This window comes from Rhipicephalus microplus, chromosome X (genome assembly GCF_043290135.1).
Source record: "Rhipicephalus microplus isolate Deutch F79 chromosome X, USDA_Rmic, whole genome shotgun sequence".
Lineage (NCBI taxonomy): Eukaryota > Metazoa > Arthropoda > Arachnida > Ixodida > Ixodidae > Rhipicephalus > Rhipicephalus microplus.
The window spans coordinates 40,315,920-40,343,109 of NC_134710.1; the positions used below are offsets into that span (position 1 = coordinate 40,315,920).

The following is a 27,190-nucleotide window of genomic DNA, read 5'->3' on the forward strand; positions in this document are numbered from 1 at the left end:
ACAACAGCACAGAACAACGCGGGAGCGCAGCAAGCTTTGTTGTGTGGGCCTCACGAAGCCTCGCCGAGAGGAACAGAAAGGGGGAATTCCGTATCATAGCTTGGCCAGCGAGACAGTTGCTCTGACCTTGGCAATCGATGCGTAATGCACCGGCGGCGTAACCGAAAAAGGCACCCACACGGGCCCCTGACCTACATCGGACCGCAGTGCGGACCCCTCGCTCAAGCAGCTGGGGAAGGGTCGCGGCCTATCGATTCGGCCACGTATCAAGGCTCGGGCCAGCGCGCCAAGCGGCAGCCGTCAAGCCCGCGCGACGACAGCCGGCCGTGGGATGCACCCTTGGGGCGGCGCAATCGGCCGGCGTGCAGTCTTCATTTCCCCGAAACCTTTGCGGCGTGTCGTTGATGATCTAGTGTGATGACTCCCGTCTGGTTACTACAACGATATCGTTAACGCGCATGCCGCCGGGGCAGCAAATGGACGAGGGCTTACGACGGAGACAAAGAAGGAGACGACACGTAGTCTTTTCCTCCGCACAAGATTGCGAGAGAGCCGTTCATCGCTTGTGACTGCCCGTCGATTCGCTGCTCTGTCAGGGCATGAAGCCATCACGAATGATGAAAGACGCCACGCGTCCACGGAAAGCTTGAGCCTATTTGCTTTCCGGATTTGTTTCATTCGGGACGATTTTGCGGGAGCTATTCTTCCTATCACAAAAAAAAACGGAGCCAAATACAAGTTCTGTGTGGTGAGGTCAAAAATATGTTCCCCACAAAATAATTGACTGGAGATAAAAACGAGTCCTCAGCCAAAAGCACCGACGGGGATGATGTGGTTGACAACACACCAAGCATATTAGCTATTTAGCACTGTGCGCTACCCTGACATCAGTTACAAAAGCATTCACTAAGCTTGTTGAAGAGTTTTACTCAAACATGTGATATTCAACCACACTGCGATGGGTACTGTTGATGATCTATTTCGATATGGGTCACAGTTCGCGTATACTGAAAATGGGATGTATGAACGTCGAAAAATTGCGAATCACACACTCACATTACAAATACCAGTCGCACACCTTACTTTTAAGGTCGATCTAGATTTCTGAGCCTCTGAGCCTCTGCATTACAACGTCTATTATGCAATGATCTAAGGATGTCGGTGAAGGTGCCGCGTTGCACCAGGCCTGGTGGGGGCGAAGTTAGGGCATATTAGTGACCGCAGAGTGTGTCAGTAAAGGTAATTTCGTTGCCTACGATTCCAAACGTCCACTCGTATGCAAAAATGTCGACTTCTTGGTTTAACGAATATCAAGAACATCCAATAATTTATTGAACCATTCATTGTTACACGTGTTTCTAATGGTCGCGTTCTTGGTCTGTTGTACCCTAGTGAAGTAAACTTATTATATAATATTGTCTCGATTATTTTGTTGCTACTTTCTGTGGTATTAAATTTTTGCAAGCGCAACAACGTAGCCGGTGTCCCCTAAATGCACCGACCCCTTCGATGTTATCAGAATAACGATGCTTCTGAGAGAAATACGCAACACTGATAATCTTAAATGAGCCCCGTGTACCACTTACCTATGTGGCATTCCTCGCTCAATATTAGTTCGCCGCCGTGGAGCAATGATTGTGGCGGTTGGCTGTTGACTCGAAGGTCACGTGTTTGATCACGGCCGCGGCGGTCACATTTCGATGTGTGAAATGCCCATGTATACTGTGCGATGTGAGTGTACGTTAAAGAATCGCAGGTGGTCGAAAATATACGGAGTTTTCATTACGGCGCCTCTCATGATCATATCTTGGTTTTTGGGGGTAAAAACTGCAGATATTATTATAATTATCGCTCTCGAATCAGCGCGGCACTGCAAGTACTCTCAAGCGCGAGGCGGAAGTCGCAAGAACACAACGCTTCAAGAGGAAAGCACTCGGGCTAAACGTTCACTTGTCCAAAGACAACTCCGCCTGCCAAATGCTGCTCTGGAGTTGTTACATGCGATTTGAACGTCCGCCCGTACAGTGCAATAACCCCGAACTTCGATAAATTCGTGCCAGAGGTTGCGAAGGTCGTTTCCGATTACTGTATTTATTTCACTTCGAAAGCACTCGCCTTGTTCCTTTTCGAGCTGAGTGTGTGTGTTTTCTTCCACTTTTATACGCTTTCGAGGCAGCCCCCCCAAAAAATGGCAAGCTCTCTTTCGGGTGGCACGCACTTTCATGTCTGTAGTTTAGTTGATACTTATAGGCTGCCCATCTGTGCTGTCACTGTGCTGCAGCGAATGCAGTATAATGAATGGCCGCTTCTGTGACACCCGGCGATTAGCAGTGTCGGATGCTGCCTCGGCGCTCGCCACGTCTGATTGCGCTTCCCAAAGTCCTTGGCGCTTCCGGGTCTCACTCGCGCCGCAGCAAGCCTCCTCCTCCTCCTTACGACTAATCTGGCTTGACAAGCGAAGCGCGTCTCTGAAGTGCGCGTCCGCTATGGTCCGGAAGCCGCCATCTTGACTAAGCTCTTGCTAACACGTCTCATTGTCTTGAGGTTATATCCGAGCTAAATTAGACGCCAGTCCATTTTTACCACGAAGCAATGAGCAATGGACTAGTGCTACCAGAAACTCTCTCAATACAGTTAAAGATGATGTCTAATTGAGGTTTTAAATTGTGTGAAAACTTATAAGAGTATGTGTCATGCCCGTAGAGAAATGGGGATGGTGTGTTCTGAAGGATGAAAGGTTTAAATCTGACTAATTGTGTTTGTGCCCCGACTATATCAGACATATTGAAGAGGTGGCTCTTGAATATATATAGTTTATTCGACCTGTTAGTAAGAGACTAATAAATATACTCCGTCTATCAGCTACCAAAATTTCGATGGAAGTATGTAAAGTTTGACTTCGAAAAAGTCGGGACCTGGCACTTAAAAAGTTGTGCCACTGCTTCTTATAAATTCTTATAAATTACTTGCCGTGTACGCTCAATATCCGTATATGGTAACGTCATTGGTTGTCCCATATGTCACCATTGTAGTGAAACGTGAACATTCAAGCTTGTAAACATTTGAACTATGGCGAGTAGGAGGAGGAATAAACTATACTGAGAAAATCACCGATAACGCAGTCGTACAGGGTCAGCGGCAGAAATAGTCCAGGATGCCATGGGTCTGAGCTGGCCGCTCGTCCCGGTTCACGAAACGTCGACGTGGGTGGTCAAGGCTCGAACATGTGAGCTCAGCCTCCGACTACTCGGCGATCAGCCCCACGATAGGTGGTATTGATTAGTTGCACCCGCACTCATATGCCACATGGCAGGGCAAACTATGTCATATGATGGACGTAATTACATCCGGTATTTTTAACTGTAACGTCATTTTGGAGATGTTCGCAAGTCGTACATCTAGCACGACAACGAGCTGCTATGTAGGTGTTACAATGAGAGATCACTTTATTTTGTTTTTATTTTATTTTATTTTTTGAGAGTACTTATGAGTCCCTAATGCTTCAAGTATTGGGGTGATAGAATACCTTTGGTACTTAGGGAATCGCTTTTATAAGGCGCTCGTTGTTTATAATGTTAGGTAATACTTACGGATGGTATTATTTGTACTCGGGAGCACATTTGAGTACTTCGTTATAAATTCTTTGGTTCAGGTGGGCTTTTAAGCATCATCCGGCTAGTGCTCTATTCCCTAATTAGTTCACACGCTTTGAGGCAGCTGATATTTAGTGCGCGTATCTTCTTTCAACTAAAGTTGGCTTTAGATAGCCTAAATGAAGAACGCATAGCCGCCATCATTGCTACAGACCCTCTTATGCACCTCTCCTCTTAAATATTGCTTGCTTGCTGTGGGGTGGGTGATGACTCTGGTGACTTTTAGGTATATCACTAGTTTTGCGTACAATGTTATCTTTAATTTTTTCTTTTTCAATAGTTACCATTTTGTCGATGAAGTTCATTTCACTTTAAAAGTGATTCTTGGTAACCTTAACACTAGGGAACAATAAATGAAGGGTGGAAAAACGTTTTGGACTAATTAAGTACGGAAGTTGGATGAGTGATGACAACATCGCAAGGAGAAAGAAGTCACCGGATGACGAATGTTGTATTTCTTACACCGCGTTTAAGCATTAACCAAGGAAATGCAAGCGTATTGATGTAACAGACATTTTCTTTCTTGACACTTTCTATAACTACGCACTGCACTAATTCGGTGATTTCTTCTGATGCCATGAAATCTGAATCAACGAGCTTTTGATGTATAGCAGTATATAGCATAGAGCCTGCTCCACACAGTATAATGTGACTGATTGTTGTGTTCCGCGTCATATTTTTGTAATGTGCGACTATCTTCAAGGTAATGAAGTCTTGCACACGATATATAACTGCCACAAAGGAAAAGAAAGCATTTTCTGACCTTTCGAAAACATGACTTTGTCTCTATTTTGTAGCTTTCATATTATTTTCCTCAGTCTTCAGTGAACACACTTTGCCTTATCTGGCTTTTCCAAAAAAAAAAAATGCTTTCATCCCTACAAATACCTTAGCTCGAACAAAAACCAGGTGACAAAACAGTAAAAAAAAAAGATCAAGATGAAGTAAATGCTTCCAACTTCTACTTCCAGATGCACACGTGTTAAGGCACCCACACAGGTGGGCTTTTAGAATATCTATTAACATGTGTAGATAAGCCTACCCTTCTGCTCTCTTGCCCCCTCCTCTTTGTTCCCTTGTTTTGTCTTGTTCGCTTTTGAACACACAGTGCTTTATCCTGTAAGCTCTTGTCAATTCATCCTTAGCAAAAGTCGTTCCAGGATATGAAAGGCACGAATGCAGCCTGCACTCTTCGGAATCGCACGGACCTGCTCGAGCCACTGATATGTGCCACTGATATAAACTGTGCATGGGCGCAGCCTGCGGGAGCACTCCTGGCTGCACTCGCCGCACTGCAGCGTGACGCGACCACAGGGCGGTGGCTCACGTTTGCTTCGCATTGTTTGGTTTCGGCCTTTTTCTCGGCGTCGACCAGCTTCCACGATCCACTTCGCGGAAGTGCCTGAGCGGACGACGTCCCGCGCACACGCACGCTACACCCGCAAACGAAAAGCGCACCGGCAATGATTGCGGCGGCAATGCTTTGCTGTACCTTTGAGAAGAATCACATGTCAATTATTGCATTACTGCCCTCATTTAGAGTGTTACATGCTCAATTTAGAAAATGAAAGAAAGAAGAAAAGAAAGAAAGAAAGAAAGAAAGAAAGAAAGAAAGAAAGAAAGAAAGAAAGAAAGAAAGAAAGAAAGAAAGAAAGAAAGAAAGAAAGAAAGAAAGAAAGAAAGAAAGAGTCAGCCGTGGATCAGTGGCTATGGTACTCGGCTGCCGACTAGAAGGTTCCGGGATATAACTCAGCAGTGGCGATCAAACTTTGATCGTTGTTTTGGGACGCAAAACCTTAGATATTAAGAAATAAAGAATACCTGGTGCTTTACGTTCCAAAACCAGGATATAACAATGATGCATGCCGTAGTGTAAGACTCCGGAGTCACCTGGTGTCCTTTAACGTGCACCGACATTGCACGGTACGCGAGCATTCCACTTCCATGCAAATCTAACCGTTGGGGCCAGGATCAAATCCGTGACGTCAGCATGCCGAGCACCGTAACATATACAGGACTTGCTGTTTTATAAGTTGTATTTATAGAAGTTAGTGGAGAGAATCTACTTTCGGGGAAGCTTTGCGAGTGGCTTCAGTTAAATACTGTGCATGTAGTCGCATGTGGAATATGTATACCAGTGGCACTGTCAGGCCACCAAAATATGTCGCCGGAAAGATCAGCAAACGACATAGAATGTTGTAAATAAATGTGGCAACATACACCCAGCTGTACGTTTGGCCACGACCCTACATGAAGCTTTGGGTCTGAGGGACAAAAATAGAAAGTTGAACACGCGCTCGCTATAAATAAGAAGCGGTTAAAGTATTGTGGGCAGAAAACTATATATAAGGGACAAAAAAATAAACAGTGGGAAAACATAAGGCCGTTCTGCCGTAAAGGTACGAGAACTCAGCTATGAGTTAGCGTTTTGCCCCGCCGCGGTGGTCTAGTGGCTAAGGTACTCGGCTGCTGACCCGCAGGTCGTGGGATCAAATCCCGGCTGCGGTGGTTGCATTTCCGATGGTGGCGGAAATGTTGTTGGCCCGTGTGTTCCGATTTGGGTGCACGTTAAAGAACCCCGGGTGGTCGAAATTTCCAGAGCCCTCCACTACGGCGTGTCTCATATTGATATGGTGGTTTTGAGACGTTAATATCCCACTTATCATCATGAATTTGCGTTTTTTTTCCTACATCGATTTAATTGAAATTGACAAATAAGATAGGAAGCCAACTTTACAAAAAGTATTATTTTTTCTTTATTTGTCGAGCATGGTGACACACTTGTCTCCGTCCCGTTATCAAGGGGATGCTCATAGTCTACATACATCGCTACGTGCGTTTGTATTTGTGTATTTGCGCAAACCACTTGCTTAAATGCAAAAAAAAAAAATTCACATGAGCCATGGCATAGAATGCTGATGCAGCGATGACCTGCCAATTCGACATTTTCCGAGTGTGATATGATTCTACTTTCGTACGTTGAATTATAAACATAGCATACTATAGGGCTCACTGTGATGACTGCTACAGTTAAAAAAAAAACTTGCTATCTCACTAAACTTTTCCCGCTGCTACTGAAATCAATGTTCCTCTGATCCCCTCTACCAAAGATACCGTCGTGAATGAGCAGCTCAGAATAAGGCAGATGCGAGAAACGCATTATGTCGCATTGCATAATCTGTGTGGAGGGGCCAGCACAGCGGCAAACAGCACGATTGTGATCAGCTGGCGCCAGGAATTCGTGTACGTGCGTGCGCAGCGCACGCGGTCGAATCACCATCTAGTGCTCCGTCCTTCACTGCGCGCCTAGTTGGTTACGCTGCTTAGTGAGGGAGCGGCGAAGCCCGCGTAATCTGGCTGCGTCGACCACTTTCCTCGTGTTACGTGTACAAGTGGAGCGGCGCGGCCGATAAGCGGCTGTCTATCGGTAGCTCCAGGGGGTGCGGCCACGCTCGCCCGACTGGCCGCCGCGTTTTCCTGGTCAAAGCCGCCCGTCCAGGAAGCCACGCTCATGCTTCCGTCCTCCGCATCGCGTGAAGGTTGCGCAAAAGGGCTGGGCTGTTCACGTAACGTATGAAGTCAGCGAGCGCGGCGGCGTCTTCTTTTCTGGGAAGTTTTCGCGACTCTTGGGTGGTAGAATGGTTGATAGGAGGGCTAGTTGGTATGTATTCATAGTGAAATATTGCTAGCGCAATCTAACTGGACTCAAGAGAGGAGACAAACGAGCGCAGACTGAAACATCGTTTATTCAACGAAGACAATATATACCAGATAGAAAAGAAGAGAAAGGGAAATACAAGGAAGAAGGTTCCACCGTGATCAAATGTCGTCCAAAACTGACATTTCACAATCTAAGAGTCTTGTAGACGGTGAGCTGACACAACTATCAATATTCATTTTTATGAATAAGGCTTTCGCAATGTCTCTAGTTTTTGTGTCAAGATGGGTGTATAATACAAATGTGGTACGTGGTATAATAAAAATGTGGTAGACCCACATTTATTTTTTTGGTGTAAAGGTCAGTTTACTGTCTGAATTTGACAGATCACTGTATTTTGAACGTAAATTAACTGCATCCAGCGAGATCGTTTATTAAGGCGAAAGCCTTAGATGCCTGATAAAACATAAAAATCGACCAGCCTCCCACGTCGGCGTCTCACGATGGCGGCGTCAATATGAGTGATGAAAAAAAGATCCTGTGATGAAGTAATGATGACATCCGTGTTACGTCACATGACATCATTTCTTGGTCCAAAGTTAGCCGTTCTTGGAGGCAGTGCAAAGCAAGGTTAAGTTCAAAAAGATTACAATATCTCCGATCATGGAGGCATTGCAAAACCACGTTAGCTGCACAAAGCTTTCGGAGGGGATTGACTTAAAAGAAAAAAAGATTGCTTTTGCTTTCGAGCCTAATGAGGCCAATGCATTAAGGTATGTAGTACATACAGACTGGCGCAAAGCATACCGAGACGGTGTCCCGCCTGTCGCCGCTTGCGCTACCCAAGCAACGGCACGCTGTCTACATTAGATCACTAAGTGCCACGTTGCCAGCGCTAAAGTCGCGTGACATGTGCGCAAATCTCTTGAGGAGCCTGCACCCGCCGGCTCGCAGCCAGCTGGTGTCTTCTCCCTGACAGACGGAAAGAGCTTCCGGGGAAGAGGACAGGGTCCAGTTGCTACTACGACCCCCTTTGAGATGGAATAGGCGAAAACTCAGGCGCTCATTGGTGGTTTGCTTGCACCACGGCGACGGCAGGGGCCAAAATGGGTCAGGGAGCGATTCGGTCGGTGGTAAAGATACGTTAACGTGGCATGGGAGAGAGAAAAGTGGCGGCTTGCGAGGGGTGAGAGCCGTGTTGTTAAGTGCCGCGCCGCTAGTATGTTCGTTACCCCCGAGATTTTTTCAAGCGTGGCAAACTTAGCTTTGTTGTATACGAGAGGTGTAGTAGAAGTAGGCTGGTTCTTTTTTCTAAGGCATTAGTATAAATTTAACACAAAATGAGCGAATCTTTATTAATATTAATGATTGTACTTCTACGCTCTAAGCCACGAAGTAAATATGAGACTACACCATAGTGTATGACTCCGGGTTATTTTCGGCTACCTAGAGTTCTTAACGGGAACCTAAATCGAAGTATATGAATGTTTAAGAATTTCGCCCACATAGAAATAATAGGAAGTTCAAGTGCCTAATAGTGGCGTCAATTGATATCATCAAACGGGCGTCGATAAGTGCTGAGCTGTATATTCAAGTAGTGAGAAGTGTACTAGGCATCTCAGAAAAGTTACTGAAAAACCTCAAAATATATGAAACGCGACATTTGCTAGCTACCTTCATTAGTTAATCTGTTTTGGCTCATGACTATGGGCATCAACTATGCCTGTAATTGTGGCAATTAAATAGTGAGCATTCTAATTAAAGGAGATGGTCAACATAGGCATGAGCAGGGTTCTCTATTGAGAGCCAAGATTCACTGCAGCCCTCATCCCTCCAGCCTTCCGCATTTCCTGCTTTGTATCGAGTCGTCTGATGATGAAGTAGTTGATAAAAAATGAAAATGGTGCGATTCAGTGCTTCTGACAACGGTGTGCCTTTAGTACCCGGCATTCTGGTGGTGACGGTGAGATATACGTGCACTCTAAAAAGTTTTCCGGGGGAACCGTGCAGTTACCTCAAAAAGGGCTCTTTCCTCACAAATTTGCGCAAAAGATTTAACACGGCATGGCAAAGAGGGACACTTTTCTCCTTGTGGAGTAAACCACCCGTTTTTTGGAGTAACTGAGGAATGATCGTGCCGTGTGCAAACGAAGCATCAGTGCCTACACAAGCCTACTTGTTTTCAGAAGTTGCCGTAGCGTGGTGTCGTACGGTGGTTAGTGTACACGCATGCATGCTGACTGAGTGGTCATGGGTTCGAAACGCGGATGTTTGCTGCAAACTTTCCGAAGTTTATTTCTAAATGTGGTGATTGCACATCGATTGTACATTTGATCAAATAGATGTGCGCACTTCTAAAGGCTGGTTCAGTCGAAGAAAACCTTATTTTTCTTTTGCTCAAAACATCTTCTGCTGCTTTGAGGAGTAACCGCGAGAACGTGGTTACTCCTTTGCCGTTACTCCCAAAATGATACAATGGGTGTGGCAGGTTAGTTACTCCTCTAAAGGACCAACCTCAATATCCGCGTTCCTCCTTTACTTCTTAGAGTGTAACTACTTCTCCGAATGCAATATCAATTCGGGGGACGTTGCTGTTTTGTGATTTACGAGAAGTCACCGCTCATAATTTTTGCGGAGGAATTAATTTCAACCAAATTCAGCGGTGAACGGCAAACCGGAATGCCGACGAACGCAACTGCCATATTCTTGCAGTCGCCCACTTCGACGATCCTGTTTAGGACAACTATTGCACAAGATTTAATACTAATACGGCAACTTACAAGCAGCACCTGACTTGACAAAAAGGCCAATCTGTATTCGTTAACCTATGTGTCATGTTACATTTTATCATTCGTGAACCTTATGTGCTGTCTTGGCAGGAGCAACCCTCACACCCTATAGAAATGAAGTAGTTGACATTAGATCGACAAAGCGTGCTCATTCTGTGTATCGCAGTTGCACAATAATAATTCTACTGGCCCATTCGGGGCTGCTAAAGTGACAGTCTGCGTGCTGTATATCTGTACTTCGCGCATACGTAATCGCTCAGCATGCAGGTCGACGTAACCATGGCTACAGCCAATCGGAATAAATTGTCTTTTGCACACTTCATCGGGCCCTAAACGGCCCTCCTACTTTGTTGTGCCGCACTTAACTCCCTGTCTTCACCAGAAGCCTCGCTGACCAGTGACGCTGTCACACGCCTTCGTTCTGCGCACACTTTACTCGGAAGGCGCGATGACAGGCTTCCTCCCCCGGAACTACTTTCGCTGTGCGTGTGTTTGGACGGACAACAAGTAGCGGTCCTGCCGAATCTCGCCCACCGAGACTACGGCAGAACAAAAGGCACCTGCAACAGCGCGAAAAGGAAGAGCACATGAAGAGTTCGGCGAGGCAGTGGAGTGTCAGCTCGAGCTCCGTTATCGCACGGAAATAAATGGCCTTTGGGCTCAGCCTTGGGACAGGGGCGTTCAGGACGAGGGTGCACCACCGCTCTCGCATCAATGAAAACAGGGCCCGCCGCTAGTGCGCCAGTGTCCATCCAATTTATGGAATTCATTAGGGCCAACGAGAGGCTCTGGACGCAAGCGGGGAGCCCAAGAAATGGGAAAGCAGTAAACCTTGGCCCGCATGTTCGCCGTGCTACACCGGTAGAGGTGCACGGGAAAGGGATGTCCATGACTTTGGCATGCTCCACTTTCCCGTCGACCGTCAAGGCAAGAACGGCAAAACGTAAATGTATAGGACAACAACAAAAAAGTCCCAGATGGCCAAATTTGCCGGCACTGGGGACACGGGCTCACTCCACTGCGCCGAAGAGGTGAGGTGTGGTGTAACCGCTTCACGGTGGAGAGCTCATTCAGGGAATGCCCCCGGAGCTTTGGCAAGGATTCTGTTCGATGCCTGTGGGAGCGATTACCGTCAAGATCAGACAACATACACCACTGCTAACACCTTTTTTTTTTCTCTCTGTTTCTCCAGGCTTCTCATATGACCGGTCACGCGGCCAAGGAGATAGTATAGTCTAACGTTTGTCAAGTGCTATCGCGGATGTGGAGCAAGGGTGCTGTGTTTTTAAGTGCCGCAGAGAAGTAGGAGCATTGGTATTCCTAAACATTTCATCTCACCCTTTAGTGTCTTTTTTTTTCATCGGTATTCAGTGGAAAATGAGAAGAATGAACAAAAATAACTTGAATGGTATGTGTGCTCTACTCCTCACTGTTATTAGATAAACCTGTATGCTTTGTAACTTTCAGCGGAACACAAAGGCCCTGTTCCAGGTGTGCGTTTCTTCTTGTTTCTTTAAATTTAGGCTTTTTATGCGAACACTTAACCACCAATTTAAGCCTTTTTTTCTGTTACCTCGTTTTCTCAACCTGTAAACCTTTTACAGGTGTACCAAAAGTGATAGTGAAGTCACCTACCTTAAACGTTCAGTTTTCTTCAGACGCAGGATATGTCGCAGTGCTAAGCCATGTCACGGCCAACGTAGACAATTGTATATATGCACGCCTTTGCGCACACTGCGTGCCGAAGACAGCTTTTTACATACGCCACAATTTATTTTCGGCAATGCTTCAGAGAAGCCAGCAAGCCCGCCATGAGCTTCCTTGAAGTAGCGCTCTCTTCATACTAGAAATAATGACTGTAACTATTGGATATGACCCATTAACCGGCTCATTTCCATAGCTCATGACAATTCGATGAAGGCGCATGGTTTTGAAGTTCTGTAGTGATGATGAAGAAAATATCAAAGAGCCTATATCTGTTGGAGAATAAAGGTACATGTGAAACATTCATGTTCAGTGTTATAAATGCATTTGCTCAAGCAGACATAGAAAATTTGACGGGCGATAGAGCTCCCTCTTATTAGACGCCATATCGCGAGCGGCAAAAGCAAGTCGTTAGAAGTGGCGTAGCTTAATATAAACAGTACGTTGCCATGTTCACGTAGACTTTCCCAATCATTTGCTTCTAAATAATACTTTTAACACTGAATACATTGAAAACCATCATATCGCTTCCACATAGCAACAATACTGCGAAGCATAGATAGTCTGGCAAATTAGATTCACTTCTTTTTTTTCACATCCCTCATAAGGTAGTTCACCTGTCTTGTGTCATGTGTATGACTGCACAAAGCGTGGTCTGCGTCCGCTCACATGTTGTATGTGGCGGCAGCCAACACTCCTTTCTGCTATGGAGCCGCAGCCGAAGCCCACGGATCAATCCGTGGCCCAGCCGGGGGGGGGGGGGGGTGCCGTGTTCGCCTCGCTAAGACAAGCCCCATCGATCGCGACGATGCGGTGTGACGTCATCCGCGCAGCGCGCTTGCGCCACGCCGAGGTCCGACTGCGGTTCACGTGGGCAGACCAGAGGATCGCCGGCGGAGGCCATGTGCGACTGGCGAGCCGCCGGCGAGCCGGAGCGAGCCCGCCGATAGCGCGGACCACGAGGAAATGCCGGAAACGCAGCAGCGCGTGCCGGCTTCCCTCGGCCGATCTGGGTCACCCGAGGGACCAGGCGGCTTTCGCTCTCAACGCCGGCGGGTCGGCAGCGACAGTCGACAGCTGCTGCGCTCGGGACTCGTCGGCGCGCCGTGACCCGGGACGGACGATGTTCACCAGCAACACGGACGGCACAGCCGAGGTGGCCGAGCCCTCGCCCGCCGAGTTGTACCCGCCCGAGCCGGCGGCCGACACGGCGCTCCTGGACGACAACACGCTGGACGATGCGGAGCCCGAGAAGCCACCCCCGGATCCCGGCGTGCCGGACGGCCCCGTTGTCCGACTCAGGCAGCCGTGCGCGGCCAGCCCGGCCCGGACTGGCGAGCCGCTGCTCGACGTCAACGGACGGCGGCCCGACGCCCACCGCAAGTTCCTGGTCGAGGTGCGGCTCGACGAGGAGCCCAAGAAGACGCTCACTCACTGGGACGTGTGTCACTTTAGTGCGCTTCCCAAGTGGCTGCAAGACAACGACTACCTGATCAACGGCCACAGGCCCCCGCTTCCGTCGTTCCGCGCCTGTGCCCTGTCAGTGTTCCGCGTGCACACCGAGACTGGCAACATCTGGTCTCACTTGCTCGGCTCTCTGGCGTTCGCTACGACGGGCGCACTCTTCCTGTGGCGGCACAACCTGCCGCTCGCGGAGCAGGCCGTGTTCGGAGCTTTCTTTTTCTGCGTGTTCCTCTGCTTCTTCACTTCCACGCTGTACCACACCATGCACTGCCACTCAGAGCACATTGGCAAATTCTTCAGCCGACTCGACTACTGTGGCATCGTGAGCATCGTGGCCGGGTGTTTCACGCCTTGGATCCACTTCCTCTTCTGGTGCGAGCCACGAACCAAGCTATTTTACCTTCTGCTGGGCTACGCTCTGTGCGTGGTCACCATCAACCTGACCATGTGGGAGAAGTTTGGCCGGCCACACTTTCGCCTGCTCCGCGCTTCAGTCTTCACAGGCCTGGCCATCAGCTGTTCGCTACTCCCCGGCGTGCACTTCGTGGCAGTGCATGGCCTTCACCTGGCCTTCTTTGAGCTCGCGTACGGCTGGCTTCTGGCCATGTCGCTGGTGGCACTAATCGGCGTGGCGCTGTACGCCCTACGAGTGCCCGAGCGCTACTTCCCGGGTCGCTGCGACATCCTCTTCCATAGCCACCAGTTCTTCCACCTGGCCGTCATCGTGGGCGCATACATCCACCTGCGCTGCCTGTGCGTCATGGCGCTCTACCGGCACTCGCCCGTCGGGGCCCAGTGCCGTGCCTGACCATATCCCGCAAGCAATAGCGAGCTTCTGTGATACCGGGACGATGATGCCTCACACACGTGCCGGAGGGCCTTCCCTACAGAGCGCCACTAGGACAGACAGAGGGACTATTTTGCATACTTTTATATTCCCCGCTGCCACCGGCCCACCCTACTGTGCGTAGATGGTGCATCCTCGCCGTTCGCCGAGTTCAGTTTCGCACGCCTTTGCTCTCTCACCTTGCGCAGTTTCGTACGGTAAGACCTGTCGCTCCCACCGCTTATGCATCCGCCGGTACACTCGGCTGGGGCCCCCTTCTTCGTTCAGCGTCCCTCGAGACCCTGAGCGCTGAAGGCCTCCGGCAGGGAGCCATGGCGTTGGAGCTTTTGAATGCAAATCTACCAATGTGCCCCTACACAAAATATTTTTTTTTTGCTATCGAAAACCACAGTGCCGTGAAGATGACTTGGCTTACTGTGTCTCTTGCTGGGCATATTGAGTGCCCCTATTGTCGCGTTCTGTTTGCTCCCGGCAACTCAAAGCATTTCTACTACCGCGAGTAGATTCCAAACTTTCCTGAGGGGCAAAAAAAAAGTGAGAGCGTAGAGCAGACGTAGGTTTTAGCGAAAATTCTAGAGGCCGCATTTTCAATCTCACATAAACTGGCAGTCACATCTTCAAGCACAGACGTCGGGCATCTCAGGCCAGCCCTTGAGTTGATTTTCAACCAGCGACTTTACAGTATGTGCAACAAAGGTGACGACAGGTGCGCGTGTCCTCACTGGCGTCCCTTCGGTTGCGCAGATTGCTTACGCTGGACAGAATTCGCACCATTGCTTGCACAATCTGCCACTTGCCCTGTTTTATGCAAAATGACTGCGTTCGAAGGGTACAGACTGCGCAAACTGCAACAGCTATTCCTTAGCCGCTTATTGCGCTTTGTCGATAGCGAAACTCTTGAACCGCAACTTTCACTTTCCCGGTCCTCTCTCAGCAACACTTCACATCAGCCCTCTAGCAATTTTACTGCCCGCTCGGGCGCTTGTACAGTTAGCGTTCCGACTGCCTATGTACAGTACAAAATGTTATATATACTTCAGATTTTCATTTTATCCCGTAACGGGCCGTGATTGAGAGAAAGTGACTGCATGTATGCTGACCAAGCGCATTCGAAACTGCAACTTTCTAAATGAAAAAAAAAGTAGTATGTCGCCTTTGAATGACTGCGCAAACAAAATATTTAGCAGTATTTTGAACCTCGCCTTTCCTCTATATCACTCTCTAGCGATTTCCCACTATAAGCCCATATCCAGAGAAAGGCCTGGGACAGCTCATTTGTCGACTTGCGGCTCTGAATGCAGCAGAGTACGCTAACAGGCTCCCTCAGTGCTACTCGCTGCGAAAAGGCACGCTTTTTTTCCCTAAAGGGACGACCCGAAACGCGCGCAGAAGACAGATAGTTCTACAATGTGGGGTAGCGTGTCCTTCGTCTAGGTCTTTCACCTCCTATTTTTTTATCAAAACAACGAAGGTGAGATATCGATATATGTCCGTCTATGGCGAGCATAACATCTTGCCGTCAGGTTACGCATATAGGCATAGATTCTCGCCAAGCCAGGAACCACATGGCGTCGCTTATTCCACACCGTAGCCGTAGTGATCTCTTGCAATTATTCCTCATAGAGTAATGGTGCCTCTTGGTTTGTCAATGGTGCGCTGAGCGCGCTGTCCGAACGAATACTTTTTCAAAGATGACGCGCAGCAATATAGCCGCTGAAAAAGTGAAAAAAAAGTTATTGTAGTAAAGAAAAGCGAAAAGTATTCTAGATATTCGCTTTTCGGTACACTATCCTTGAAGCCAACCATTCCACTAATGCAAGAACCACAATGAAAATGCGATATAGACAACAATAAAGGTGCTTCACGTGTGTTGTGCAACAATCGTGCCCCGAGGGTTACGGTGGTGCGTTGCGTTATCGAGTTATAAGGGCTACACTCTATGACCACGCTTCAATTTGCGCTCCACGCCCTTCTCTTTCAATCAAGGAGCCACACGTAGTGGTTCGGCCTACCGGCACGAAGTGATGGCTCATTTGTACATAGTTTAGCCTATGGCATGCCTATCCGTTTATTTGTTATTTTTTTCTTCATGCGTTTTGTTAGTTTTTGTTGGTGTTTGGGCGTGTAAAAAGTCTGGCGTGCACTCATGCAAAACACAGGCCAGTGGCTTGCTCGTACTACTGAATAAGCTCGTACTCTTGAAAAACGGACGAAAAGAAAAAGCGTACACATCTCTGTCTTAGGTTGCCTACGTTCGCAAATGTATGCCGCTTTAGATGCGAAACCTGTCTTCCCAAAGTTTAACGCACTCGGAGTCGGAGTTTACTGCACCTCTGACCATTGGGCAGTGATGTTCTTTTGGTCGCAGCACATTGGGGGAGCAACTGAGTTTCGACCTGTGCAGTATACAAGTAGAGCGACATAGCGGGAGCTGAGCATGGTACAATGGGGGTGCCTTTCGTTCGAGCGTCGGCACCAGAGGTCACCGCGTCGTTGCACTCTCTTCTCACATTCTCTAGTCAGGCATGAGCCATGTGCATGGATCTAAAGAGCCCAATCTTCGTGAGGATTTTGGCGAGTATCTGCGCGCTATAGGGTTCGCAGGAGGTAAAGCATGGTGGCAAGCGGCATCTCACCTTGGCCGGCATGTGCAATGCTGATAACAATCCACATCGTTAGCATTGTTGCAAACTTCTACTTTTCTTGCCTCCGTTAGATGCGCCAGTGCAGCAACAATATGGGGATTATCCTCGAGGGCTGTGCACAAATTTTGAACATGATCAGGCTAAGTGCAAGCTCTCCGCCATTGCACCGCCATCACATCCATTTGGCACGCATTTTAAGAAAATGTGACTTGTTCTTTCAGTGCCACGATGCCACTTTTGTGTCTTAAAAAGAGTGTGTCGCGTTTTGTTTTACTCGACCTCTTTGCTGACGCAGCTCCATTTGGCGCAGCACATCGAAATATTCTTAAGCTATAACGTCAAACGACACAAAGTGCTGCGATAAAATCGTAGCCGAAACAAATGCACCAAATAAATAATTGCCTACAATCCATAGCGCTGCAGGAAGGAATAGATAGGTGCTGTCTATCGAGGTCCTTTGAATAGCCGCTGGCCATCTGTTACCAGGGGCTGCAGACGACACTGCTAGAAATGAATATTTGTTGCAACATTTTTCTGCATCTATCAGAGTACCGCTTGCCTTTATTTGCTTTGTAGCCGCAATACAGAGTCAACTTAAAGGCCTTAACTCCAGAGATATTATCTCGGTGCCACTTCCGAAACGTATTTAGGTATAGTTCTTACAACACAGTTTGCATGTCCAGTCGTCCGAAATCCTTCGAGCTCCCGCAATACACCACCAAGAAAAAAAAGTCGGTTGACCCCCATATAAGGGTATGTGTGTAGCGAGCACCGGTTTTTTTTTTTTTACATTCAGTTTCTTTTGATAGAGCATGCATGGCCATGCCCTCTTTATGCCGTTCATAGTGCGCGAGCAATAATTTGGAGTTTTTGTTGTCTCTGCCTAGGGCAGATATTTAACTTAAAAACACCAATTATCGAATTGCTCCACAGAGCACGACGACCGTGGTAGTTGTAGACCAAGTCGGGAGCTAGCACCTTTGCTCTCTCTCGTTATCTCGTCCTGCACACGGCTACGAGTGCTGGTAGTCTACTTCGAAATGTCACGTTGCGATGCACACTTGGACATTTTGAACTTCTTACTCAGCAGCTTTCAAGATGTTCCTACATCCGGCAAATTAAAAAAAAAACCATAAGACTTGAATCATAAAAATTATTTGTTCAGCTGGTTCCGAATCAGCGTTGGAGCAAGATATCGAATAATTAAATAGTGTAAATCAAGTTAATTCTGCGGAATACCACGAGGGGAAGCGACTTGATCAAACGGAAACGTTTGCTAATAAGGATTTTAGAAAAAAAAACTTCGAAACATGTTCCCTTGTTGCTATCAGGCAGGTAACTAATTACCTCAGTAATATCACTTGTACAGTGATCACTTCAGTTCCGAGCAAGTCATTTGGTTCAGGTTACTTTATGTATTATATGGAAGCACTTGTGCGTCCGTGCATATTCACGCTCGGTTTCTGTCTTTCAGAGGCGAAAAGAGATATTATTTTAAGCGAAAAAAAATCACATGCAACATCGAGCGTGTGAAAATACATCATACATTATGATCGATCAGCTTGGGTTATCATGCGTTGTTGTTAATCCTAGGTAGGTGTTCCACTTTTTTGGATGTAAAGAATGTACAGGGCGTCTGTTAGTCCATTGAAATCACATGAGCGCCCATGATTGATTGTGTTTGGAGAGAAAGTGAGCATGGAGAGCCGCACTGGCCTCGTGTTTTACGCACGAAGATTGTCGCGCACAGCCTGTGCCCCGGTGACACCGCCACGTTCTCTTTCGACACGGAGACGTTCGAAGTGTCACACAAACTTTCAAGTCCAATGCATCGTCATGAAAGACCAATAAAGCGAATTAAAAAGGAGAAAAAGAAAAGAAAACAGTGCAGAACAAACTCTGTATTTGTCTTTTCGTGTGGGTATTATAATTTCATACCACCTTTCCAGCTGGCCAAATGAAAGTCGGAAAATCACCATTACTTGACATGCGCACACACTTGCACACACACACACACACACACAAACGCAGACATACACACATACACACACGCGCGCGCACAAGGACGCGTGCCCATGGACACAGAGGAAACAGGGAGGGAGCAGCAAACCATATTGGTGCGGATGAGAGGCAACCAAGCAAGTTTCATAGCATGGCCTTTAGAGTGATATACATATATATATATATATATATATATATATATATATATATATATATATATATATATATATATATATATATATATATATATATATATATATATATATATATATATATATATATATATATATATTGATTCGCTTTTACCGTTCAAATATAGGTTACCAACCTGTTACATTACTGCATGTGATACTTCCTCAAAGGTGTATACTGTTCACTGCAGATGCCACTCCCATTGTGGCTTAGCTTACACGTCGTTAACAACATCAATAAACTGACCCACGACGACTGCTCTGCCATTTTTTTAGGAAAGTCGAAAGTGTTTTTCCCATACCCCCCTCCCTCCCCCCCCCCCCCCCCCCGTTTATTTTTATTTCCTCCCGCGATCGGCTCACAGGTTCTTCTGACGTCTCCCGAGAGACCTTCCTTCCAGGCTGAAGAATCGTGGGGCAAGTGCCGTTCGCGCATACCAACGACGGAAAGCAGCACGGCGTCTCTTCAATGGCACGCTGGTGAAGATTCTGTGAAGCCGTTCCCGCTTTGCCAGATGATTCGAGAGGATGCTGTGACGTGAGTCGCTGACGTAGGTGTGCAGCTACGAGGAGGTCGCCGTGTTGGTATGTGGGAAACACTAGACAAGCCGTTCGCTTGAGGTAATCGGGTGGCCCATCCGAGTACCTCGAGAGAAAGAGCAAAGCATGATTTTGTTCGTGCGTTTGTTGATTGGCCACCTGTGTACGGGCTGGACAGATTTATCGTGCGTTGATACGAATGGCAAGTGCGTTTGAGCCTGTCAAAGCAACATGTGTGCGCGTGATTATTGAAATCTCGCTGAAATGGTCAGGCACGAGAATATCAAGAGCCTCCTTGTCTTTTTTTATGTTCTTTGTTTTTTTTTAATTGTATGCCAAGTTACTCCAACGCATCATTTCCTAAACCAAAACTTTTCTGCATGCAGCTCCCGAAACGAACAATTATTGCCCTGACGAATGTGTCTCTCAATGCTAATAGGAAGATATATAATATTATTCCGTAGCGGCTCCTCTTAGCTGCGCGACTGGTGTAGTGGAACATCTTTTTGAACAATGGCGAAGTTATGGATTTAAGGGCGAAAAGTATTGCACTGGGAAAAGTTGCATTGCGAGACATTGTCTCTAAAGCCCACCGGCTAACCCAAAATATCAGCTGAATGCAAGCGATTGGGAAAAATGAAACTGAAAGAAAAGCGACAAGATCCTAGGCGAGAATGCAGAATAAAAACGTTGAAGAGCATTTATGTACAGATGAAATCATACTTGTCTATGGAGCGCATAACCGGCTGCTCCAGCTGCTGGTTATTGCAGAAATATGTAATGACTGAAGCCGTATCGATAGGAAATATGGTTATACTGTATGCTAGGTCCTAGTGCTATAATTTAAGCATGAACGAAGACTTGTAGATAACGTGAGGTACAAGCCACGGCCAATAGCGCTGTCGAGCGCCACGTGCTCCGCTGCTAGACATGTCTGATTCTATCTGTACGTGCCGTGTAACTTAATGGACAGGCGATAACAGTGACTCATATCTAGTGAGATATATTAACATTACAAATACGCTTGTTGATTGATTGATTGATATGTGGGGTTTAACGTCCCAAAACCACTATATGATTATGAGAGACGCCGTAGTGGAGGGCTCCGGAAATTTAGACCACCTGGGGTTCTTTAACGTGCACCCAAATCTGAGCACACGGGCCTACAACATTTCCGCCTCCATCGGAAATGCAGCCGCCGCAGCCGGGATTCGAACCCGCGCCCTGCGGGTCAGCAGCCGAGTACCTTAGCCACTAGACCACCGCGGCGGGGATACGCTTGTTTACAGTTAAATTTTTTTAAATAAGTACACAATCAAACAAGAAACACCATCCAAATATTTTCTATGCGACATATGTACGGTCGCAAGCGCCTCAATGCCCGATAAAGCCAATCACACTTTTAAATATAATCAGCTTTTGGCTTGCATAGAAAATCATCGCCGATGCCTTGTGCGCAATTCGGAAAGCAGCCCCAAAGCTATCACGTAGTTGCGTGATATTTGGAGCATCAGGTTTGCAGTTCATTTCTTTTTTTTTTCTCTCCGCGAAAAAGCAGAAGGCACAGTGAAGGAAAAGTCCGTCTTCTCACGAAGCTTCGGTGATCACTATCTATACAAGCAGCATTGTCAAATCTCAAGGCAAAAAAAGAGAATTGCACTTATGAAGAAAAAAAATTTAATGTTTCCGTCTAAAACGTGTAAAAAATGCGTATAATTATAAAGAGTGGGTGTTAGCGCACAAATACTTCTGCAGCATACATAACACAAACGTTACGACAGCAAGAAATAAATGTCAAAAACGTAATAACGCGTGAAAAGGGTCAGGAAACTGAAAATTTGGGATTTATCAACTGCAACTTTATAAAGGCATTTGTTGAACTTCAGAGCACTGAGTTGCGAAAATTATTAGGCACGGTATGCAAATCAGACATTGTAGTGTTTCACGTAATTGGCAAAAAAACTTCAGCACAATTATTGTTTGATTTCAGAATAGGCCACGTTGCTACGGGTTTCGTATATCAAGAAAATTAATAAAAACGAAATTTAGTAAACATCGCCAAAAAAATAACACTGCGTTTCATCGCCGAACTGAGAAACAAAATCTTGGCAAGCGTTGTCTTGCTTTGTCATTTTTATATCCTATGCTAACGTATGGTAAGTGAACAAGTTACATTTGTTATATTTGTTGGTACAATGAGCCCTCGATGATACCACTCTGCAGAACGCAATTTAAGGCTAAGTACAAACAGAGACGCTTTCAATTTTTGGCTAAGCCATCAGTTTAACTTCAAAACAAGATGATCGTATACCGATTCCTTCAAGTGATCTCTGATGACAAAAGCATATGCATCCCATAAAAAAGCTTTGAAACTTTAAGGGCTCTTTTTTTTTGTTTGACACAGTAATAATGTGTGTTAACAGACAATAATGCCTATGGGTGTCGGCACTCACCAACACTGCCAGGCTGAAATGCACAGATGTACCCTATGAAGTGAACGTGCGGATGGCTGCTGGTGTAGTTCAATTAACAGAGCACTGGAGACGTAGTTCGAAGGTTACGGTTTCGTTCCCCGCCAGCTTCGAGTTATTCTTTCGTCCGATTTACTTTCTTCACATCTATATCATAATCATTAGAAATAGCATCACCTTATACTCTCCTTCACATATTGTATGTTAGCTCACATTTATAAGAACCACTGGTACTCGGGTTCTTCAAAACGCTTCGTTCTGAACCGCAGCAATAAACGCCGTAAAACGTCTCAAAAAGGAAATGCATATTAGCAAACACCTCCAAACATATATGGTAAAAAGCCTTAGATCAGGTGAAGCAGTGGCCTGCCGTGCTACGTACGTCGTGTAAACGTACAGCTATTAAAAGCATGGGCAAGGGTTTTACGTCTTGTGGCGCGACTAATAATGAGTGTTGCTCCTTGTCGTTATGTCCTTTTGTTTTCTTTTCTTATCTCCTGAAAAGCACAAATGGTTACAACAATACTGAATTAGATTTTTCACAGCCATTGCTCAGTACGCTTCTCTGCGTAAGCGCGCGTCTCTTCGTTGCACTGTATAAGCAGCATTAGCCTCAAGCGACTCACTACGTCATGTTTCCTGCTAAAACTGTGAACCAGCTACACATGCTAATTAAAAACTGAGCTCAATATATGCTTCTTGCGTTACGTATACGAAATAATACGAAGCCTTGTACGTCTTACATATTGGACACCATCGGAAGACGCATTTGACTACGAAAGGTTATAAATTAACCGAATGTATGTTGGCATGCATGTGATGAACGAGTGAGCAATAATATATAAATTTCCACTTTTAAAATTTCATGAAAATGGCCGTTTCCGGGCGTCAACGTTTTGTTATTTTTTTGTCAGTTACTGAACTTACAAGGCAGCGCTGAAAACGTTACGAAACTTCATGCGGTCACGTTCATTACATCAAAACTATGCCTAACTTCGTAACGCATTGCTGAGATATGAAAAATCGCTAAACAGGGAGTGTCGCTGGAGCCAACGTCTTAAGCCAGCCCTGAGATTGCCCCGCCGTGGTGGTCTAGTGGCTAAGGTACTCGGTTGCTGACCCGCCGGTCGCGGGATCGAATCCTGGCTGTGGCGGCTGCAATTCCAGTGGAGGCGGAAATGCTGTAGGCTCGTGTGCTCAGATTTGGATGCACGTTAAAGAACCTCGGGTGGTCAAAATTTCCGGAGCCCTCCACTATGGCGTTTCTCAAAATCAAATCGTGGCTTTGGGACGTTAAACCCCACATATCAATCAAGCAGCCCTGACATTGCTCCCCAATGGAATACAAGTTCTCTTGTCGAAACTTTGGCTCCATTTCTAGTTGATCGACTTTACATCATCTCAAGCCTCTACCTTACAATACTCATATCTATTTGAGATTACTCTTGCTAATTGTGAACCATCGCCAAAGCTATAACAGTACACTTCATAGTGCGCAGGAATCTTTGCTGCGCACAACAAACAGTGCCGTATACGTTGAGACTGCTTACGGAGAGCCATACATCACGTGGAATTATAAAAAAAAAAATTACGGCATATTCACGGGGTGAATGATGATGAATGGGCGAAGCTCCGGAGGGATTCATCGGTAAACTGTGAATCTTCCGTGTAATTCGCCCAGTCGATCATCATGTAAAGACGTGAGAAACGCTGTGTGTGTATATACACAAATCAACTTTTATTTGTTCTTAGACGATGGATGGCTTGCGATGTCCCTTGCCTCGCGCGCTCGCACATCGGGATTCTGTCTGCGAGCGCGCGCTGCTGCCGCCTTGCGCTCTCTCCGCTGTGCAGCCTTATCCATCTGGCGACTCCGAGCGCGCGCCAACAGCGAACGGATTTTATTACAACGCTCCCCCTAGCGTACGTCGCCGCACTAAATCGAACGATTGCCTTCAACCAATGACACGCGCCATATGTGACATCATTCCTATTTTATAAGATCTCGCGTCTTTCATCAACTACAAGTACCGCTTTCTAGTTTATAACATCTTGCATCTTTTCATCATCAGCTACAAGTACCACCATCTAGTAAACACTACAAGAACTAAACGAGAGGTGGCTACATGGATGGATGGATGGATGGATATGGCTGTACCCTTTAGATCGGGCGGTGGCTAGCGCCACCAAGCCGTAACACCTAATGAACCAAAAACTATATTTATTTATTTTTCCTTAAAAAGTGAGTTTGAGGATTCGTACTTTGCAGTGAAGAGTTTAATTTTCACTCGTGTCTTGACTTTAGCCACCAATCAGATAACCTCCTTCTGGTTAAGTCTACCCGCTTAAAGTTTATTTTGCCCTCCCGGTCCCTAAACCCCAGTGCTTTGAAAAACTCTGCGCCATCATCCTGAACTATAGGGTGAAGCCCTTTACAGAACATTATCAAGTGTTCGGTAGTTTCTTCTTCCTCTCCACACGCACTGCATACTGTGTCTACCCGTTCGTATTTGGCCCGATATGTCTTGGTTCGCAGTACTCCCGTCCTGGCCTCAAACAGTAGAGAACTACCCCGAGTATTATCATAGATCCTTTCCTTGGCAATTTCCTGCTTAAAAGTTCGATAGATCTCTAGTGCGGACTTCTTAATCATGCCCATTCTCCACATGTCAGTCTCCGTTTCCTTCACTTTCTTCTTAACCGATAGTTCTTTTTGGTTTGGCCACCTGCTGTTTTCTAAGTATTTACCAGTCAACTTCCTGGTTCGCTTCCTCCATTTTGTATCGACATTCTTCATGTACAAGTAGCTGAAAACCTTCCTAGCCCAACGCTCTTCCCCCATTTCTCTCAATCGTTTCTCAAATTTTATCTTGCTGCTAGCTTCCCTGCCCTCAAATGATGTCCATCCCATATCACCTTGTACTCCCTGATTTGGTGTATTCCCGTGAGCTCCTAAAGCAAGCCTACCTATTCCACGTTGCTTAATTTCTAATCTTGCTTGAACTTCTGATCTCATGCACAAGACCGCATTGCCGAACGTCAGCCCAGGAACCATGACCCCTTTCCATATAACTCTCACAACGTCATACCTACTGTTTTTTCACAGTGCCCTATTTTTCACCACTGCTGCCTTCCTGTTACGTTTATTCGTTACGTACATTTCGTGTTCGCTTATGTACTCGGTCCAATCGCTTATCCATACCTCAGATGTTTGTATTTATCTGTTACCTCTAGCGTGACCTCCTCTATCCTAAGCTCACTACCTTCGTTGTCATTGAAAATCATGACTGCCGATTTTTCCTTACTGAATCTAAAATCTAACCTATCTCCCTCATTACCGCAGATGTCCATCAATCTCTGCAAATCTTCCTTGTTGTTGGCCATTAGCACTATATCATCTGCGTACATTAATGCTGGTAGTGCCTGATCAATAAGTTTTCCTTGTTTGACTAAAGAGAGGTTGAAGCCCAGTCCACTTCCCTCTAATTTTGCCTCTAATCCTTGTAGGTACATCGTGAATAATAAGGGTGACAGGGGGCACCCCTGCCTAAGCCCCCGTTTTACCTCTGCAGGCTTGGATACCTGTTTTTCCCACTTTATAACTACCTTGTTACCTTTATAGATACCCTTTAAAAGATTAGTGACTACATGTTCCACGCCTAGTGTGTCCAGTATTCCCCACAATTCCTCTTGAACCACGCTATCGTACGCTCCCTTGATATCCAAAAATGCTAGCCACAGGGGCCTGTGTTCCTTTTCTGCTATTTCGATGCACTGTGTCAGTGAGAACAGATTGTCTTCCAACCTCCTGTGTTTCCGAAACCCATTCTGCAGTTCCCCCATACAGGAGACGGTACCGCCATCTAGTGAACACTGCAAGAACTAAACTAGAGGTGGCTACATACAGGGGACGGTACCGCCATCTAGTGAACACTGCAAGAACTAAACTAGAGGTGGCTACATACAGGCTACAGGGGACGCACAGCCCACGCCCTAAGGAGCTTCGCCCCAAAAAAACCAGAGCGATGTTATGTGCCTGAGGTCCCAATGTACTGATTTCGTGCAAGGGCGTTTTGATTGGTCAGCACGTGTGACGCAGTTTCGGAAAGTGAGAAGTGGTTTAGGGAGGCAAACTCGAAGCGGCGAAAACTATATAGGCACCCTGGCTTTTGTTCGAACAGACGTATGAGTCAGAAAAAAGTGTCTATTAGCAGTAAAAAAAAAAGAAAACCCATCCTTCCGGCAGGGCAAATCCAGCAGACATCTGCTGCGATCGTTTTCGCTTTGAGCGTATGCAATTTTTCCTGGCAGCGACAAAAGTGCGAGTGACGTAACACTGCCAACACGGGCTCCACGGATCGCTTCGATGTCGCTTTTCCTCAATGGCAACCGGGCGCTGTGTGTGTATACACGTGCACACTTTCTCTGCCGCGCAACCGCTGATAAGGCGCGTGGTGAGGGAGCAACCTACGTTTTGGTCCACTGGCTTCGGCGAGCGGCAATCGAGGGATGCCGAGCTGGGTGCGCGGAGCGAGAGAAGGATAATGCATGAAGAAAAGGCCTAGAGCGGGTGTCTCTTCAAACCTTCGTCCCTTTCCTTCCTCTCTTCTTTCTTGAAGGAAGTGAGTTGTCCTGCGGTTACGCGTTAGCGTTTTGCGTGCGTGGCCTATAACGAATATTGCCAGAGGGTGAAAGCAGAATGCACCATAGCGGGAGCCGTGCAGCGTCAAAGGTAACGCAAGCACCGCTGCCCCTCCCCGTTTGCCTTCCCCACCACTGAATGCTTTTGTTGTTCGGCGTGGAGCGAACGCCGACTGCGCTGAGAAAGCACGCCGGAGCAGTACGACCAGGTGACCCAGTTAACCCCATCACTGGGCCGGACTCTGTTGCCGACGCGTCTGGCTTGACCATCACTGCTACCTCCGACTTCATTTGTAATCCTTTAGCTCGCCCTTTCGGTGAGACACGGAGCGCTCCTTCGGTAATTTGCCCCAATTCACGCCAGCAAATACGGCAGTCCTGAATCGCACGCAAAGTGGTTAATCCGTGGAGTATTTCGGTGTTGCACTGGTCCCTGAATGACCAGGCCGCAGCAAAGAGTAGTTTCTTTTAACGAGTTGTCTACTTCTGTCATCGATCGCAGCGATCTCATGATGAGACGCAAGCCTTGGGGGTGAAACGAGATCATGAACACGTGTTTTGAATGTGTTGAACTTTATGATAAAAA

At 46.7% G+C, this 27,190-nt stretch overlaps 1 protein-coding gene and 1 pseudogene across 1 annotated transcript; one reads left to right on the forward strand and one right to left on the reverse strand.

Moving 5' to 3' along the window:
* Positions 1 to 12,612: 12,612 nt before the first annotated feature.
* Positions 12,613 to 18,657, forward strand: LOC119176624 (adiponectin receptor protein 1). The gene has a single exon (XM_037427984.2). It carries the CDS (start codon positions 12,613 to 12,615, stop codon positions 14,074 to 14,076), a length of 1,464 nt encoding a protein of 487 aa, XP_037283881.1. The 3' UTR covers positions 14,077 to 18,657.
* Positions 18,658 to 23,680: 5,023 nt separating this feature from the next.
* LOC142776823 (uncharacterized) lies at positions 23,681 to 25,248 on the reverse strand (annotated as a pseudogene).
* Between the last annotated feature and the right edge of the window lie 1,942 nt (positions 25,249 to 27,190).

Coding starts and splice junctions, on each gene's coding strand:
- LOC119176624 (XM_037427984.2), top strand. CDS start 12,613: ATGCGGTGTGACGTCATCCGCGCAGCGCGCTTGCGCCACGCCGAGGTC.